Here is a 17,224-nt window from a genome sequence, read left to right on the forward strand (position 1 = left end):
TGAAGCACCATCCAGACTGTTTTTAAGACCCTTTGACTCTCAGGCTTTTTCCAAAAGAGGTCTTCCTTTAATTCCTTTCCTTAAATTTAATTTCTCTCCTTATGTTGGCTTCTCTATTCCTTTCTGTTTGGATACAAACAGAATTTGAGATCATTTCCTACAAAGTTTTCATCTACCTTCAGAATCCAAGGTTACTGTCTTATAGAAGATGACTGAGCAGATTACAGGAAGGTAGGTAGATAGTTCTGAGAATTCCATCAACTAAATAAAATGTCCATTTGAAAAGGTGTCCTACACAAGACAGCGTGATATAAAGGTTAAAAAATGCTAGTCTAGTAAATTCAGAAACATAATGTGTACAAGCAGAAAAGATTCTCACATGAGTGGTCTGACGAGGTGTTGTGTGGAACCAAAACAAAGTCATCCGTGTCACAAGAAGAGTTCTTGCTACTAGTACTGGCGGAATCTTTGGACACCTGGAGGGAGCTGGGAGGACCCAACGGTGGGGAGGGTAAGCTTTCTTCCTGAATATGCTGCACATCTGGAAGGGACTAAAATTAACAACATAAAATTAAAAGTGGCCTCATAATAAAATGCAAGTCAGAATAGCCATCAGACTAAGGAATATTTTCATGAAAGTGGCACAGAGTTCAATTCCATTTAAGATTAAAAAAAATCTCTTTGGAAAATCTTTCCCTTAGAAAAGCACAGTTTAAAGTGTCTTTCCATAATGACTTCTAAAATGTTTTCCAAAAATGATACTTAAAAATACATCATACCAAAACAACAACAACAACAAAAACCCCATCATACCAGTTATCACATGTACAAGCTGCCTCTCCTGAAATGGTTGAGGTGAGTTTTTATCATCTCCACATCCCCGTTTCAGCGCATGGCCTAGCAAAGCAGATACTCAATACCTGTTTACCTCATGACTAAAACAAAACGTCCAGGGACTTTAAATTAATGACATCCTGCACACACAAAGTTTTAAATCTCCAATGAAGAAAACATTATAAAAGGGAAAGCAAGAGACCCATGTTCACAGTAAGGATAAGGGCATGTAAGCACAGAGATCATTTACACTTCCAGAAGGAGAGATTTAGAAAACCTTACAGGCGTGGGTGTGTTCCTTTTGTGTTCTTTTTTGTCAGGGGAAGGAGTTGATTTGTGGGAGACAGGACAGGAAGGGAAGAAAAGCATATAAAGATATTTAAAGATACGTGGGCGTAAGTAGCTACAGACCTCTTGACACTTGCCCACTTCAAGGACACTAGTGACAACTCTAAACTGAATGTCTTCATCATACAATAGTTTCCTAAAACAATGAACTTCGTAATTTGTTGTGTTAGGTCCCCATTACCATGTTTAACCTTTGTTTCTATTTAAGAAAAAGGAAAATACTACATAATACGCTCTTCCAACCCCAGGGTTAGTAGCTACTGCCCCTGTGAATGTCACTGAGCAGTGAAATCAGTCTCAGATCTCCTTATCACTTCTGTGTGTGTGTGTGTGTGTGTGTGTGTGTGTGTGACATACACATGATATAAATTCTCCTTATCACTTCTGTGTGTGTGTGTGTGTGTGTGTGTGTGTGTGTGTGTGTGTGTGAGACATACACATGATATAAATTCTCCTCATCGCTTTCGGAAGACCACTTACGCTTCAAGGTTATAAAGAGAGGAAGATCGAGGACTAACATGACAGAGCACCTACCATGGGCTATAGGCTTTCCGTGTATTATCTAACTTCAGCCCTGTTCTGAAATCCATTTCATACATAAATAAACAAAACTCAGAAGATTAGGAAATCTGCCAGCTGAAGAGCAGTTGAGCTGGGCTGGATTCCAAGTATCTAACTCCATGATTTCTTTCCAGTGCCATTTCTTTCCAGGCAGGAACTCTCTCAATTTCCTCCTTTGCTATTTATAAAATCACCTTCATCCACAACCACTTGGGTGGAAGAGATGCTTCTTGCATTCAAAGCTAATCTCTCCACTAATTCTCCCCACCTCCTCAGGGACCCAGATCACTCCCCTCTGCTCCTGACACTTTCACCCTCTCCCTTTATTCTGGCTTTTTTCCCCTCTGCACATAAACATGTTGAATTTGTCCACATCTCAAATCAATGCAGCCCTCTCAGTTACCGTCTTCTCTCCCTTCTTCACTTAACAATGTTTCTTGAAACTTCAGTCTTCACTGACCCCAATTCCTCACCCCCTGTGTGTCGCCTAACCCACCATAATCCACTTCCTGCTTTCAACCCTCCACCAAAACCGCCTTTATTAAGCCCACCGGGGACCCCTGTGGCCGCATTCTCCGGAGGCTCCTCTATGCCTTAAGTGACCTGACTGCGACTCCGACACTGTGGGCCGCTCTTCTCCTGACCCACTGCCTCCATTCAGTGACCCTACTCTCTTGCTTTCCCCACTGCTTCTTAGTCTCCTTTGCCCCTTGACGGAGAGGAGTGGCTTGCGGGATTCCCCAGGGCCACCCTGGGCCTCCACTCGGCACACTTCGTAGCCTCACCTGGGGTCACTCTCACCTTCCTGCCTCAGCTACCACTGCCAGAGTGACGACTGCAGCCCTGCCTCTCCCAGGCTGTCCCCGCGTCTGCACACCACCAGCACCTCGCCTCTGTGCTCCCTCGCTGAGTGGCTCCATCAAAGTCCACCCACTTGGGTCCCATCGAGATCATCCTCTTCCTTAGGTCCCAAGTTCAAGCGATCTCCAGGCGCCACAAACTCTTCACCTTGCACTTCCTGGCCCCTCGTCTTCCCCTTTCCTACTGCTGACTTACTTCAGGCCCTCATTCTCAATAAAAACAAAGCAAGACCAAAACCAAACCAAAAAAGCTGCAATGGTCACAGGTTGTTCTCTTTGATCTCGTAGAGAGGATTCTCTCCTTGTCTCCGATCCAATCCTCCACCTGCTTACGGAGGAATTTATTTGCTAAAACACAGTGGATCAGATGACGCCTCCACTTAAGATCTCTCAAATGGCTCACCACAAAAAGTCTGGCCTCCCCTGCTCGGTGCCCAAATTCTGCCAAGACACAGCCTCTCCCTACCCTTCTGGCTCTGCTTTCCCCTCAAGCACATAACCAATGCTCTCTGCACCCTACAGACTGAATCGTCAGAGAAGCCTGTCCAACCAGAGCTTCCTGCAACGATGGGAGAGTTCTGTTCTATCCAGCATGGTGGCCACCAGCTACATGTGGCTACGAGCACTTGAAATGTGGCCAGGGAGACTAACGAGCTGAACTTACATTTCACTTAATTCTAATAATGCCAAGGACGGCTACAGATTCCTTCAGCGGGTCACCATTCCACAGGGATTCCTCTGCTTACAACACCACTCTTCTACAAATTCACCGTGCTTACCCTTCCTTCCAAACTCAACTCAAGGGCTTCCCTGGTGGCGCAGTGGTTGAGAATCTGCCTGCCAGTGCAGGGGACACGGGTTCAAGCCCTGGTCCAGGAAGATTCCACATGCCGTGGAGCAACTAAGCCCGTGCACAACTACTGAGCCCGTGCTCTAGAGCCTGCGAGCCACAACTACTGAGCCCATGTGCCACAACTACTGAAGCCCGCCCACCTAGAGCCCATGCTCCACAACAAGAGAAGCCACTGCAATGAGAAGCCCGTGCACCACAACGAAGAGTAGCCCCCGCTCGCCGCAACTAGAGAAAGCCTGCGTGCGGCAACGAAGACCCAACGCAGCCGAAAATAAATTAAAAAACAAAAAACAAAAACAAAAAACTCAGCTCAGTGCCTCTCCTGAGCATCTTTGCTGGCTTCTTAGTCTGATTTCATGCCCCTCATCCACACTGCCAGAGGCAGTAAAGGCGTGTATACATATGCTTCTATAGCGATGCTTTACCTGCCTCTTCTCCACACAATTAAACTAAAAGCTCCTCAATGAAGGGACCTGGTCATACCTTCCACTGGTATCAACCAAAACTTCACAGAAAGTAGGCATTTAATAAATGTGATTAAAGCAACAGATATTCAAGAGATATTCTCTAAGTAGCATTTAGCCTATAGCCAGTATCATAACTAAAAGAGTGACCTGAGCTTTTTGTTACAGAGTTTTTGTTTTTCACCTTTCAAAGATTTCTCTGGAATGAAGTAGCAGCTGGATATTTGTGTGAGAACGTAAAAAAGAGAATGTTACGTGGGCATGCCTGCATGCATCCACCCTCAGTAAAAGAGTCTGCTGCGGCCCTAGGAAGGAAGGCAGTGCCTATAGGAAGTCCTCTCACTTTTGCAGACTATGTTGAAGCAAGGCCTAACAGATCATCCCATTTTCTGATCTCACTAACTGGAAATTACATTACATTACATTGTATTATTCCTGCTCTCCTCTTATTTCCAGATTTCCTTGTTATTTTCACTTCAAGCATTAGCTTGTCATAAAGGCCTTCTAAAAAAGGTTTTTCCACCAAAGTTCTGAGCATCTAAGTATGTCTCCCCTCCCCCGCCCCTCGCCCCTCCTCCTGCCAGCACCTGTTCCACCCTTCCCAGCGGCCCAAGACACGCTGCTCTCTTGCGCTCCCTTTCAAAGCATCCCCATCCAACAAAAGCCCAGCACACTCTGTCCAGTCAAAGCACTTCCCAGCTGCATCCCTCCCGGCGGCCCCTCTCTTTCTCCTCCCTTGGGGTCCTACCCTCCCCCAGGCTTTCCCACACTCAGCTTCTCCCCTGCTGTCCTTCTCCAGCACCATCTCTGCTTTTCACACCACGTGTCACCTTGTATCACATACGTGCTCCATCATGGTAGCTACCGTTATCAAGTACTCACTACATACTACCACCCACTCCCCTTCAACCAGAGGTTAACCAGGCCTCTGTAACCTACGTTACAGACAAGGAAGCTCAGCTCAGCCTGGGAACTGACCTGCCCTGTAGGATACAGTGAGCAAGCAGCAGGGCCAGCGCTGAGGCTGGTCCTGCCCAGCTCCAAACAGAGCCTTCGGTCTTTCCCTGCAGTTCCGCTCCCCAGTCGCTCCAAATCCAGTGTTTTCCTATATTCCAGACTGAAACTGGAAATATACAACACTTTTTTCCCCTCTTAGTTTTTTTAAGTTCATGGGAATGTAATGTAAGTCTTATTAGTCCATCTGCTTTTTCTATCTGGTTTGAGCCTGCAGGGCTGTGCAGAAAGGTTTCTTGCCAGCTTTAGGACTCATCCGTTCGCAACAGGCTGCCGCAGCATCTGCTTTCACTGTGGGGTACTGGGTTTCCCTGGAAAATAAGAATAACTGCACCTGCCACTTCCTGAGTATTACTGTGTGCCAGGCACCGGAGCAGGTGCTTTTGCTCATTTATCCTTAAAAAACTCTATGAAGTGGGTAAATTATACTCACTTTACTTATGAGAAACAGGCTCAGAGACACCGAGTCACCTGTCATAGGTAATATGGCAAGTCAGGGATGTGGAAGCTCCCAAGCCCCAGACTCTTAAGCCTCAAGCTGCTAATCACCCAACCAGCTCCCTCTGTGATTCCCCGACCCTTCTGCCAGCAGAATTCAAGAAATGCACGTCTGCCAGGCCAGTCTGGAAAATACCTGCAGTGGCTGACACAACGGCCCCTGGACCTTGGCTTGTGAAAAGTCTCAAGGTCACAGCCCTCTCAGGCAGCAAGAGAGATGTGGGGGAAAGTCCAGAAAAGCACAGAAGTCGGAATGGCAAGGCCTGGGAGAGCAGAGCAGAAGGAAGGAATGACCAGAAGTGGCCGTAAGTTCTCAGGATCAGGAAGAAGCACTGAGACTGCAGGGAAGATGGCCATGGGGTGCACGGCTCGGGCAGCCCTGGGGAGGGAAGAGGTTGCAGTGGAGCCGGCTCACAGGGCCAGTCACCATGACTACGGGGCCTAAGGCAGTGAAGTCCGCTCAGAGGGTACTTGTCCACCACTGCAAGTTCTATGTACGATAACTGTCCAGACCGATGTTTATGACACTCATGAAACAAATGCGAATTACCTATCTACGTGTCACAGTGACATCTTTCCCCACCTCACTGGTCACGAAAGGGTGAGAGTACTGTGTTCACCAGTCAGAGGGGAGTGTGCACAGCCAGATAAGGCGGAGTCCAGATCGAGGGCCTCAACAACAGCACTCTTTGCCCAGGCCTCAGCTGCACTAGGAAACTCCACACATAAAGAGAATACCCACGACGTATCTGCAGGCTCTGTGAGCAGATGCAGTAACACAGGCTCTAACGTTACCTTTAATACAACCAGGACTTACAGGTGGAGAGGCGAAGCGACAGGATGGAGAGCTGCTACAGGGACCTTCAGAGGCGGAGCCGGCGTACACAGGCACCGGGACCGGGCAGGCTGGGGGAGAAACACCGACGAATGGAGTGCGATTACACGAGCTGTCCACTAGCAAACCTGTCACAACTACTACAGCTTTGTGTTGGCCAAAAATTTACATTCACCTACTTATTACAGCTCCCATGGGTGAAACCAAAAATGCAGTAATTACTAAACTCTTTCAATTTGGACTTGGAAGGAAAAACAAAATTGTAATTAAATAAACACAACTACAAATATTTAAGCAAAGTTCAATGAAATCTTGAGAAGCACATAAAAAATTAATTTTGTAATACCAAATACTAATTTTTCCTTAAGTTTGCATTCACTCTTTAAGTAGAAATGTAAAAAGTGGGTACTCACATTTTTTTACTGGAACTTGCTCAAGAAAAGGATGGCTAAAAAATGCTTCTATAATGAAAATGAGAATGCAACCATTAAACTGATGTTGATTTTTGCAGATAGGTTAACCTCGTCAATGTAGTCAACATAATATCCTTGAGATCATACATAATTATTATTAACTTCTTTACATAGACTCCATTTCCTTTAAATGTAAAAGCACGTTATTTTATAAATCATCCATAAAACCCATCAAATTATAAGTAATTCTTAATGAATGAAAAATTTAAAATAATGGTATGAATCCTCAGAGTGTCCATTACCAGCACAGCACCCCTGAGGTGACTAAAGCAGATGTGTCCTCTAGTGTGTGCTGTCCTCAAACAGACAAGGGCACGGAGAACTGTTGACCAGGCCCTCGCTAGTCGCTCTGTGAACTATGGCTCTTAACTGTCCTAACGGGAAATCTTAGACAGCTGATTTGTACAATAAACTCTACTCTCCTGTCCCAGAAGAAATATTCCTACAGCTGGTTTCACATTTTTAAAAAAGCTATTAATTTGATTTTTAGTTTCTTCAGCTATTCACCAAGGATAAAACCTACACAGTAAGCCTGCTAATTAGATAAAGATAAATAAGTAGGTGAGTACATGGCAGTTCACTAATTTACTCTTTTCCTGTATGTATAATTGCGTTATTTCTTTAAAACCTCACGAAGACCATCTCATTTTTCATTAAGTCTCCAAATTGTATGTTAAAATAGCACAGAGCAGACAAGGAGAATGGCACAGCCCAGCACGGAGGCTCTCCAGGTAATACACAATCAGGAATGAGCTGAAGTCAGGTTTAGTCTAAACTACCTCCCACTCGGAAGCACTCGGTTCACTGTCCCAGTAAATGTTCTCAGTAGACAGTAGCTCTAATAGTTTCTGTCTGGCGGAAAGATGAAATAATCTAAACATATCTTTTCTTAAAGTGTGGTAAAAATTGGAATTAAACTTTAGTCATGTAGTTAGGTAAATATTTTTATCTTTCCGAGGGAGAAATTAAACTGAGATTGCTCTGTGACCATGAGAAATATCAGCCAATAGTGAAACGACAAATAGGATAATAGCTTCTAAATTATTGATTATATTAACTATCTATTTACCTTCCATACATTTACAAAATACATGAAAGAAAAAAGACAAAGAGATAGAAAGAAAAGTAAAACTGATTTTCATTTTCTTCTGAAACATCTATAGTATCTTTTAAAAAAACCTTTTCACGTGGTTGCCAAGGTGGGTAGGGGCGTAGGGATGGAGTGGGAGTTTGGGATTAGCAGATGCAAGCTAGTATATATAGGATGGATGAACAACAAGGTCCGACTGTATAGCACAGGGAACTATATTCAACATCCTGTGATAAACCATAATGGAAAAGAATATGAAAAGAGTGTATACATATGTGTAACTGAATCACTTTGCTGTACACCAGAAACTAACACAACATTGTAAACCAACCATACTTCAATAAAAAATAAATTAAAAAAAAACTTTTCTGAATACACAAAAATAAAATTAGAAACTAGCATACATACAAAATTTGAAAATATTACTTACCAAAGTCCATTCTATCTTTTTGGTTTCTCTGAAGCAAACCCAAAAGGAGATTAGCCAAATAAGGGGATGTTTCTCTGGGAATGCTGGGGGGGAAAGGACAAAAAACCACCTAAGTGGTGAGTTTATATATTAACTACACGACTTTCGCCTTCATTACAGTAAATTAAAATGTATATACAGTTTCACAAACACTACATTTTATACCAAGAGGAGCATGGTAGACCCCCACTCCTTAAAGGAAAAAACAAACAAACAAACACTAAGCAACTGCCTTTGAAAAACAGCATCAATTTGGGAAGACTCTTGCATCGTGCTTCTTATTGCTGTTTTTGGAATATCTGCGAGAACAAAGCACTTCACAAGCACAGACCGTCTTGAGTTTTAACACAATGTCGACCTAGCACTAACGGTTGCTACAGAGTTCTCTGTTAGACAAACGCCACCTCCAATTCCATCTGCAAAAGGGCAGAGCTTAAATAAATACACGTGAGAAATAACACAGCTTCCTGAAATCCAATAAAAAAGGACAAGGCAAGAAAAAAAAAGTAATAGGAATATGTAATTCACAGAATAAAAACTACAAAAGGATGTTAAACAAATAGCGAGCCAACCTCACTAGTAAAGAGAATAATGCAAGTTAAATGAAGAGCTAATTGGCCCTGCTTGGGAGGCATGGAGACTGGTAACAACCCCTGCTGGTAGAACGCAGGAAAGGAGCGCACTGCTTGTTCAGCAGTGCAAACAGGGCCAGCCGAGCTGGAGAGAGTGTCTCTAAGCCCAACAATTCCATTTCTAGGAGTCCATCCTAAAGGAATGCACAAATGTGTGTATACATGCACGCACGCACACATATACACAATCTCTCCTCAGTAAAGCCTGTTTGTAGTATCCAAAAAAATGAAAACAGGGATCTGATTAAACAAAATACGTTACATCTAACTAGGGGACTCTAGCTATTTTAGAGCAAGCTATTTTCTAGGGGAAAGCGTAGCTATTTTCTACTTTATGCACATCTATTCTGTTTGCATCTCCCTCCCCTCAAAGAACACATATAACTTCTGTAGGTTTTTCTTTTAAATAAACTTAACATTTTTAAAAAGAAAGAAAATGATACAGCACACAGGCACCTATGATACACTAGTAATTTTCTAATTTCCTGTTAAAACGAAAGCTCTCCTTACTGTTAATTGAAAAAAGATTCAATAACGGAAAAACATAAAACACACAGAATTCAAATAGATAACACTGCACTGACAAATGGTAAAACCCGGTGTAATCAAAACACATACCTAGGCGTTAAGTTTCTGTTTTTCTCATAAAGCATCCTTAGGTCTTGAGGACTATTAGCCTGTTTAGGAAAAAAAAAAAAAAAAAAAAGGGAAGAAAAAGGTTTAATTTCCTAAACAACAAAGGGCAAAAATTCCAAATCATGTGATCAAAGCTCACATTCTGCTATAGAACAGAGACTCTGAACTTGAAAGCCATGGAATGCTGAAGGAGCCATAGATGGGCACCAGGAACTTAAAAAACTTCTGAAATTGTACATGAATTCTGCACATCTGGGCATAATAATGTACCTTTTCTGAGGTCAGATTCTCAGAAAGGCCTGAAAATCACTACTCTGGAGGTTACATGGCCTACCCACAGGTGTATTTTTACTGTGTAAGATCAGGGTGTATTTTACCTCCGAGGGATTCAAGGAAGAGAACTCAGATGACTGCTACCCTTCTGCCATAGTAACAAGCAGCACCCTCATAATAAGTGCTGCTGAATTAGTGAAGCTGTCTCTACGCCCACACTAGGTTGGGAAATTAAGTGTTCAACCTGGCTGTGTCACCGACTTTTAAAAACCATGTTGGGCAAATAACTTCACTCTGTTCCAGTTTTCAGATTCAAAACTCCTCTTTGTAACTGGGCAGTATGAACTCAAGAGGAATCATTGTGATTATATCCTAGGAGGCCTCTTTTTGACAGGATGTTAAGGGAGAGGAAGACCTACTCAAAGTAACTTCTATAAAGCCTAAATAATTACCTCTCACCCAGCAGTGACAGGAATAGAGAGCTGGGGACAGTTTCCAGTGATCTTCCCAGACCTGCCCTGGCCCTCACGTGGATTCCAGGACCCCAAAACAAGGCTACGCAGGAAGCGCTGACATCACTGTTCACACCTATTTCCCACCAGGTTGTTAGCTAAGCTGCACCAGCTTTTATGAGCCTGGGGAACCTAAGCGGCCCCAGGCCCAGTCCAACTACTAGGGAAGGCAGATAAAAAAGGAAAAAGCGAAAGATGTTCTGGCTCGCTACAGCAGTTTTGCCTGTTAACAAAATCAAAATAAGTCACAGAGGAACCAGAAACACTGCTTTCAAAGTACAGGTGACCCTTGAACACCATGGGTTTGAACTGTGCAGGAACCTTTCTTCGATACATGCTACAGTACTACGCGATCTGCAGCTGGTTGAACCCACGGATGCAGAACGGCTAGTACAAGGGGCCGACTGTAAAGTTACAGCACATTTTCCACTGCAAGGGGTCAGCACCCCTAACCCCTACATCGTTCAAGGGTCAACTGTATTCCCCATTTTATAAGTCAAAGGCAACTGCAAAATGAGAAGATCCCCAAACTGAGCACATCCAAAAAAAGTCAAGGTACCTGAAAAGGCGGTTTTCCAACAAGGCACTGATATATCACTGTCCCTATGCTCCACAGGTCGGCCTTGGCATCGTAATGTTGAGACATAATAACCTCAGGAGCCTGGGGATAGAACAATTCAAGAGACATGCATCAGGCCATTTACATAATTCATATGTATGGATTAATTAGCTGGAAAAGGTCACACTCCTAACAAAACTACAAAAACAAAAACAACACACTGTGATATTGCCCTAATCAAATGATACTGCAACGAATACAGAACCACATTCTTACATTGAGGCTTACTGGTAAATCTCAGAAACAACGGCGCATGAAAAGAAGCAAGTTGCAGAAACAAACATTTCTATATAATATTATGGACACATAAACTACAAAAAGAGTATTAAAATAATAATAAAGAAAAATATACCCCAATTACAGGATAGAGGTTACTTCTGGGGTAGGAGAGTGGGAAATGGAAAAAGGAGGGCACATGAACTGTTTCTGAAATACTTTATTTGTTTCTAAAAAAAAGATCAAAGCAAACATGACAAAATGTTAACTTTGTTAAATACGGATGGTAGGTACACAAGTGTTTGCTATACTATTCCTGTCATTTGAAAACTTTTAAAATAATGGAAAATCTGTTATGCAAAATACAATAATGAAAACTATCTTGGGACTTCCCTGGCAGTCCAGTGGTTAACACTCCGCACTTCCAATGCAGGGGGCGTGAGTTCGATTCCTGGTCGGGGAACTAAGATCTCACATGTTGCTCAGAGCAGCCAAAAAAATAAAATTTTTTTTTCTCTGCTGCTTTGTCACAGCTGTTTTCCCACCCTCTCATTAGATGTTGCTTTTTAAAAATACCATCAATCAAGGCAAGCACAGCATTAAACAGGAATGTCAAATACACTTAAAAGATAGTGAAATTTTATTTTCCAGGCATAACATTTTTATTTATTGTCCTTAATAAATTTCTTATTGAGCCACCTCCCTTTAATAATCAGCCCAAGCACTCTGTCTATCCTCAAGGTTATTAGTTCAAGGCTGAACTACTTTCACACTCAAGAAGTGCAAAATAGTATTTAATTATATTAAATTATAACATTTACTATATAAGCAGTAAGATTATGATCAGGAAAAAGTAAGTCTAATACAAAAAAATTTTTTTTGAACTTTGATTACTAGTTCCCTTAGCTCAAAGTGGTTTTATATTAGAAGAAGCCCTAATTGAACATAAAACCATTTTAAATTAAAACTGAAATAGGTACATTTATTTACTTCACAGGATCCTGAAGTTCCAGAATTAAGGTATTTCCAGGCTTAACACCTCACATTAGTTCAGAAGTTTCACAGCTTCACCCTATCAGACCTGACAGTAACCACAGGAGAGGATAAAGAGGAAAACTAAGATTTTTTTTCAGCTGTTAAGTGTGACACTGATGGAAAACACTTCTACAATATAGGGATACTGTCTAAAGAGACAACATGCAGAAGATGACTACACCCTACAGCTGAAGAGGTACGTGCCCCAAAAGGTTATTTTTAAGTATTCCTAAAATTATACATTATGTATAGCATGACCATATTTCATCAACTTTTGTTTTCCATTTAATCTAACAGGAGATTTCTACCATAATAACTAACTAATCATGTTAAAAAATAAATGCCAATGGGCAAAGATGACAGACTTTCACAGTCCGCTATACTAAAGTGAAAGACGTCTGCATTATGTCATTATCAGTAATAGAATTAACATTTGTAATACAATAAAAACTCAGACTATATATAAAATCACATCTTACTTGGAAACAAGCCTTATACTTAAATTCCAATGCTTATGCTGCTGTGCTGTAAACACACAAGGATGCAAACACTCACTCACCATGTACATTGGAGACCCACACAGCGTTGCAGCCATCATGTTACTATGCAGGTAACGAGCAAAACCAAAATCCGCTATTTCACAAAATAAAAAGGAGAAAATCAAATGATATCTTTGCTCAGTTAACACAGATCATATGATTCTTTAAAGATATAAGAGGGTACAAAAGAACTGTGAGAAATTAAAGCTTACTGAATAAGACTGTCCACCAAAGAAAAGAGAGCTACCTCACTTTCAACAAGTTAAGAAACAGTAGTCATCACCAACTGCACAAGTCACTGCTCTCCCAGTTTTGTAACCAAGAAGGAAGTGCCACACTTCGCAAGAGAAAATGCTAATTATAATACATGATTCATTAATACAGCTCTCATCCGATATCAATACCAGGTATAGAACTGGAGCTGTTTTTGTCCTCCTCCAGATACCAGATGTAACCCATAAAATATCAGAGATTTCTTAAAATACTGCTAAATAATTATTTTTCCACCAACGAAGAGAAAAACATTTTTAAAAATCTAGCATTATAAACTGCTTCAAATAATCCTGAGAGTGCTAAGAAAACTTCCAAGTAAGAAGCCTGAACTAAATGATCTCTCAGATCCCTTACGTTAAAATCCAACCAGCTGTAAAGAATCAGGGTGATTAATTTGCTGCCAGCAACCATGATACATTAGCTTCCCTGTGATAAGGAGAAGCGGGATTTCCTGCTGGGAGTCACACTCAGAGCTCCTAACATGGGGTCTTTGGCCCCGTCTAGCACCTGCTGCCAATAATGTAAAGGGTTCCCATATCCAAATGTATCTCACTGAACTCAATAAAAATTTTAAAAGTGTCTCAACAAAGTCCATCATTCTAACAAAGCTGAACTAAAATCATCTAAAAATACCAAGTCCCAAAAACGTTCTTTGCATGAGACAATACATAGCCAGGTACCTATTTTGATGCGAATACCACTGACAGTGGACTTCCGACGATTGGCATAGGACAGCAGGATGTTCTGGGGCTTGAGATCCCTGTGGATGATCCCCTTGGTGTGCAGGATCCGCATGGCGGCTGCAATCTGATGCAGAAAGACTCTGATGGTGTCTTCACTGAGAGTGCCCTTAGCTGGGAGAAAAGGCGCTCCGTCAGCATTCAAGTATCATCTGCATATTCTGAGGAGAGCACTGAGGGAGTACGGAACTGGGATTCGCATTTTCTTACTGTTTTTACTTTAACAATTTAAGTCTGTGAAGAGAGAGCGGATATCTCAAAATTTTTAATCGATCTGTTGTAAAGAGAACTGATTCACACTTGCATCTTTCATTTCCACTGGTGTTCCTCTTTGGCTTTCCTCTCGCATTTTTACTGGGAAGAATGGGCATGACAAGAGGTGCTCAACAAATGTGAGTCTCCTCTACAAGCCAAAAATAAGTCCCCTTCATATCAAACACCTGGAATAAATGTCCACATTTAATTCCAACCATTACCTGAGCACGAATTAAAAACAGGTGAACTGCTTGGATGGCGAGACTTGGGCATCCCCTCCACGTGCGCCTGCCGGGGTTGGTGGCCTTACACCTGTCTCCTCCCATCTCCCTGCTGCCAACACACCGCCTCACTGCAGCATGTCTCCTAACTAAAGACACCCGTAAGAAGCCATGTCTTCGGTGCTATGAAGAGGTGGTAGGAATGATCTGAGGGTAGTCACTGTTCAGCAAACAGCAGTGTTTCTACGCGCACACTGGAGCACGTAATGGAACAGAGCTTGGTTTGGGGTCAGGCTGCCTTTGCTCAAATCCCAGCTCCTCCACTTACTGCGTGACCCTGGAAGATGACCCCTCTGTGCCCATCCTCATCTATAAAAAACTGAAAATAGACTAACCACACGGGGCTGTTGTAACAATCAAGCAAGACAGCATATTTAATAATAGAGACTTCAGAAAAAGGCCTGGTACATAAGTACTCAAATGTGGGCAGTACACAAATATATACTTCATGACAGTGGGTCTAAAAGTCATTCCTTGAATCTACATTAGGGATTTAATATCCATGGCCCCATTTTAAAGCCTTTGTGAACATACTTCTGCCCATACAACTCTAGAATATGTTCTTTATAACCTTTCCATGTGCACTTAAGATTAAGAAAGAAATAACATTAACACTCAGAACAGGTGAAATATTACTTTAAAAATCATTTTAGGGGCTTCCCTGGTGGCACAGTGGTTGAGAATCTGCCTGCCAATGCAGAGGACACAGGTTCGAGCCCTGGTCTGGGAAGATCCCACATGCCTTGGAGCAACTAGGCCCGTGAGCCACAACTACTGAGCCTGCGCGTCTGGAGCTTGTGCTCCGCAACAAGAGAGGCCCGCGCACCGCGATGAAGAGTGGCCCCCGCTGACCGCAACTAGAGAAAGCCCACGCACAGAAACAAAGACCCAACATGGCCAAAAATAACTTATTAAATTTTTTAAAAACATCATTTTAATGACACATTAAGTGACAGTTTATGTCCTTAACACCTTCAAATAAACTAAATCCCCATGGTTTAAAAATTACCAAATTGGGCTTCCCTGGTGGTGCAGTGGTTAAGAATCCACCTGCCAATGCAGGGGACACGGGTTCGAGCCCTGGTCCGGCAAGATCCCACATGCCATGCAGCAACTAAGCCCGTGCGCCACAACTACTGAGCCTGCGCTCTAGAGCCCATGAGCCACAACTACTGACCCCGTGTGCCACAACCACTGAAGCCCGCACACCTAGAGCCTGTGCTCCCAACAAGAGAAGCCACAGCAATGAGAAGCCCGTGCACCGCAACAAAGAGTAGCCCCCGCTCGCCGCAACTAGAGAAAGCCCGCGCGCAACAATGAATAAAAGACTCAACGCAGCCAAAAATAAATAAATAAATGTAGTTTTTAAAAAAATTATCTAATACTTTTTCCTGTGAGGGTAGTTCTTAACCTACCCACTTTTAAAAATTCTTTGGAGTTCTTTTCCTGATGCTATTAAAAAATAAAAATCCAAATACGCTAAAACATATGAAAAGTGAAATCTTCCCTAATCCCATCCTGGAGATGAGTGAACACTGTTTACCTCTGGAGTATATTCTTCCAGATCTACTTCCCCGCAGGTGGCAACACATAAATGACTGCACATTAGTGGGAGCATCAAATCAACAACTAGAGCTTTATTTTTGTAACATCTTACTTAAATTACACTGAAACAATTAAAATGGACGGTAGGGCTTCCCTGGTGACGCAGTGGTTAAGAATCCGTCTGCCAATGCAGGGGACACGGGTTCGAGCCCTGATCTGGGAAGATCTCACATGCCGCGGAGCAACTAAACCCGTGCGCCACAAATACTGAGCCTGCCTGGTAGAGCCCGTGAGCCACAACTACTGAAGCCCACGCGCCTAGAGCCCGTGCTCCCAAAAAGAGAAGCTACCGCAATGAGAAGCCCGTGTACCACAACGAAGAGTAGCCCCCCGCTCGCCGCAACTAGAGAGAGCCTGTGCGCAGCAACGAAGACCCAACACAGCCAAAAATAAATAAATTAATTAAATGTATTATAAATAAACAAAATTTTAAAAATGGATGGTACAGGGCTTCCCTGGTGGTGCAGTGGTTGAGAGTCCGCCTGCCGATGCAGGGGACGCGGGTTTGTGCCCCGGTCCGGGAGGATCCCACATGCCGCGGAGCGGCTGCGCCCGTGAGCCATGGCCGCTGAGCCTGCGTGTCCAGAGCCTGTGCTCCGCAACGGGAGAGGCCACAACAGTGAGAGGCCCACGTACAGCAGGGGGGGGGGGGGGGGGAAAAAAAAAAGGATGGTACACAGTTTCTTCCATTTCATTCATTTACATTTTCATTCTAGGGCTTAGAAAAATTTTGCTACTTTAAATGACTACAGCTGCTTAGAACCAGTATCACTGCCCCATGACATACTATTGTATAGACTTAGGGTTTATCTGATTCAGAGTCCAAATTCTAACACTGTTCCTGTGGGGAAAAATTAATGACCTTGTTTAGGCTGCTTCTGGGCACAAACGACAGTAAAAAATTCACATATTTCTATGAACACAGGATGCCTACTCTCAACACAATCCCATAAATTGAAATTCTCACGTTACAAGTTTAACATTTTAAAGGCACAGCTATCATGAAAACTCTCAGATGAATGAACTCTTGAGCAGTTCGCCCTAGCAGGGCAGGATCAGCTGTGGCTGCCACACTGAAGATATCTGCTAGAATTAAAGTACAACTTACCAAGTCTTATTTAAAACTTGCAATTGATAGAATTTGTTTTCTATCTTTTGATAGAAAAGGGACTTTATTTATCAAAGCAAATAAAAGGACTAAATAGCTGTCTTGTGATTTAGCGGCATTAGACCATCCAGACCTCTGACCGCCGGATCTTCCAGACCAGTGCTCTCCAACAGAAATATAATGTGAGTCACATACGTACCT

General features: G+C 42.7%; 1 protein-coding gene across 6 annotated transcripts in view; it reads right to left on the minus strand.

The window, feature by feature from the left end:
• The window catches only part of ULK2 (unc-51 like autophagy activating kinase 2), a 66,488-nt gene that overhangs the window by 36,194 nt on the left and 13,070 nt on the right, over window positions 1-17,224 (minus strand). For all 6 annotated transcript variants that reach the window (XM_032616585.1, XM_032616587.1, XM_032616586.1 and 3 more), the window contains exons 6-13: window positions 13,715-13,888; window positions 12,782-12,855; window positions 10,912-11,013; window positions 9,550-9,608; window positions 8,261-8,343; window positions 6,681-6,728; window positions 6,250-6,338; window positions 380-551 (exon numbers count right to left, since the gene is read on the minus strand). In XM_032616585.1, coding sequence (XP_032472476.1) covers window positions 380-551; window positions 6,250-6,338; window positions 6,681-6,728; window positions 8,261-8,343; window positions 9,550-9,608; window positions 10,912-11,013; window positions 12,782-12,855; window positions 13,715-13,888 — 801 coding nt within the window. The remainder of the gene's footprint in view (window positions 1-379; window positions 552-6,249; window positions 6,339-6,680; window positions 6,729-8,260; window positions 8,344-9,549; window positions 9,609-10,911; window positions 11,014-12,781; window positions 12,856-13,714; window positions 13,889-17,224) is intronic.

The sequence above is a fragment of the Phocoena sinus genome, chromosome 20 (assembly GCF_008692025.1).
Source record: "Phocoena sinus isolate mPhoSin1 chromosome 20, mPhoSin1.pri, whole genome shotgun sequence".
NCBI lineage: Eukaryota > Metazoa > Chordata > Mammalia > Artiodactyla > Phocoenidae > Phocoena > Phocoena sinus.